The sequence below is a fragment of the Chiloscyllium plagiosum genome, chromosome 41 (assembly GCF_004010195.1).
Source record: "Chiloscyllium plagiosum isolate BGI_BamShark_2017 chromosome 41, ASM401019v2, whole genome shotgun sequence".
Classification (NCBI taxonomy): domain Eukaryota; kingdom Metazoa; phylum Chordata; class Chondrichthyes; order Orectolobiformes; family Hemiscylliidae; genus Chiloscyllium; species Chiloscyllium plagiosum.
In genome coordinates this window covers 6,647,952-6,649,264 of record NC_057750.1, presented here as the reverse complement: position 1 = coordinate 6,649,264, position 1,313 = coordinate 6,647,952, and the positions used below count along the sequence as shown (strand labels likewise).

General features: G+C 45.1%; 1 protein-coding gene across 1 annotated transcript in view; it reads right to left on the bottom strand.

Annotated features, from left to right (window-relative positions):
* LOC122542694 overlaps positions 1 to 296 on the bottom strand; it is a 19,570-nt gene extending 19,274 nt beyond the window's left edge. Inside the window, exon 1 of the mRNA XM_043680673.1 lies at positions 190 to 296. Within this exon, the coding sequence (XP_043536608.1) occupies positions 190 to 192 (3 nt within the window). The 5' untranslated portion in view covers positions 193 to 296. The remainder of the gene's footprint in view (positions 1 to 189) is intronic.
* Between the last annotated feature and the right edge of the window lie 1,017 nt (positions 297 to 1,313).

Genomic DNA, 1,313 nt, shown 5'->3' with positions numbered 1-1,313 from the left:
TCTCTCTCTGTGTTTCTCTTGGTATGTGTGTGTGTCTCTCTGTTTCTCTCAGTGTCTGTCTCTCTCTCTGTGTTTCTCTTGGTATGTGTGTGTGTCTGTCTCTCTGTTTCTCTCAGTATCTGTCTCTCTCTGTCTCTGTGCCTATCTCTATCTCTTGCTCTTTCTGCCCCGACGCTGCACGTTCCTTACCATCACATCCTTCCCTCAGCTTCTATAGGATTAATGCCTCCTGTGATTAGAGTCGGACTGAGACAGTGGACGAGCTAACAAGTGGGGACCGCGTCATGGATAATCCTGAGAAGGAATTAGGATTTTGCCACAGGTCTGGGAACAGGAGAGAGAGCGAGCAAATGCATACCATAGACTCATACAGCATGGAAACAAAGCCTATGGTCCCATTATCGAAAGGTCAGGCAATGCCATTGGGTCAGATAGTGTCCAATCAGTTTTGACCGTCTGTCTTGGAATGGGACAGGACATAAAATCCTTTGGTTTTGGGGGGATGTGGAAATCCTGACCAATCAACAATGTGGACAAAATATCCCAATTCTGTCTCGATCGCTCTGCCTCCCTCGTGAGAATCTAATAATCTCCCAGCCTTCAGTATTTGACCGTCAGCTGACTGGGCAGATATCGGTAAGATTGTGTGCTGCTGCCACAGACACTTAGTTTGAAGACGAGTTAACTGTCAGATAATGCTTCCTCTCTCGCTTTATCTCTCTCTATATATATCTCTCTCTTTAACTCTCTCTCACTCTCTCTATCTCTCCTGTTATCTCTTTATCTCTCTCTTTCTATACCTCTCTCTTTACCTCTCTCTCTATCACTCTCTCTATCTCTCTCTATCTCTCTCTATCTCTCTCCCTTTATCTCTCTGTATCTCTCTCTCTCTTTATCTCTCTCTATCTCTCTCCTTATCTCTCTCTCTATACCTCTCTCTCTATATATCTCTCTTTATCTCTATCTATCTATCTCCCAGTCTCTCTTTATCTCACTCTCTCTTTCTCTCTGTCTACCTCACTCTCTCTCTTTATCTCGCTCTCTCTCGCTCTTTATCTCTCTTTATCTCTCTTTATCTCTTCATCTCTTCAGCTTCCCTCCTCTTGGAACGTAAGAACTCGGAGCAGGGCTCGGCCCTCTGGCCCCTCCAGCCTGTTCCCCCATTCAATAAGACTATGACTGATCTTTATCATGGGCTCAGCTCACCATCACCCTTAATCCCTTTACTGTTCAAAGATCTACCTCTGCCTTAAAATCATTCAACAAGGAAGCCTCAGCTGCTTCACTGGGCGGGGAATTCCACAGATTCACAA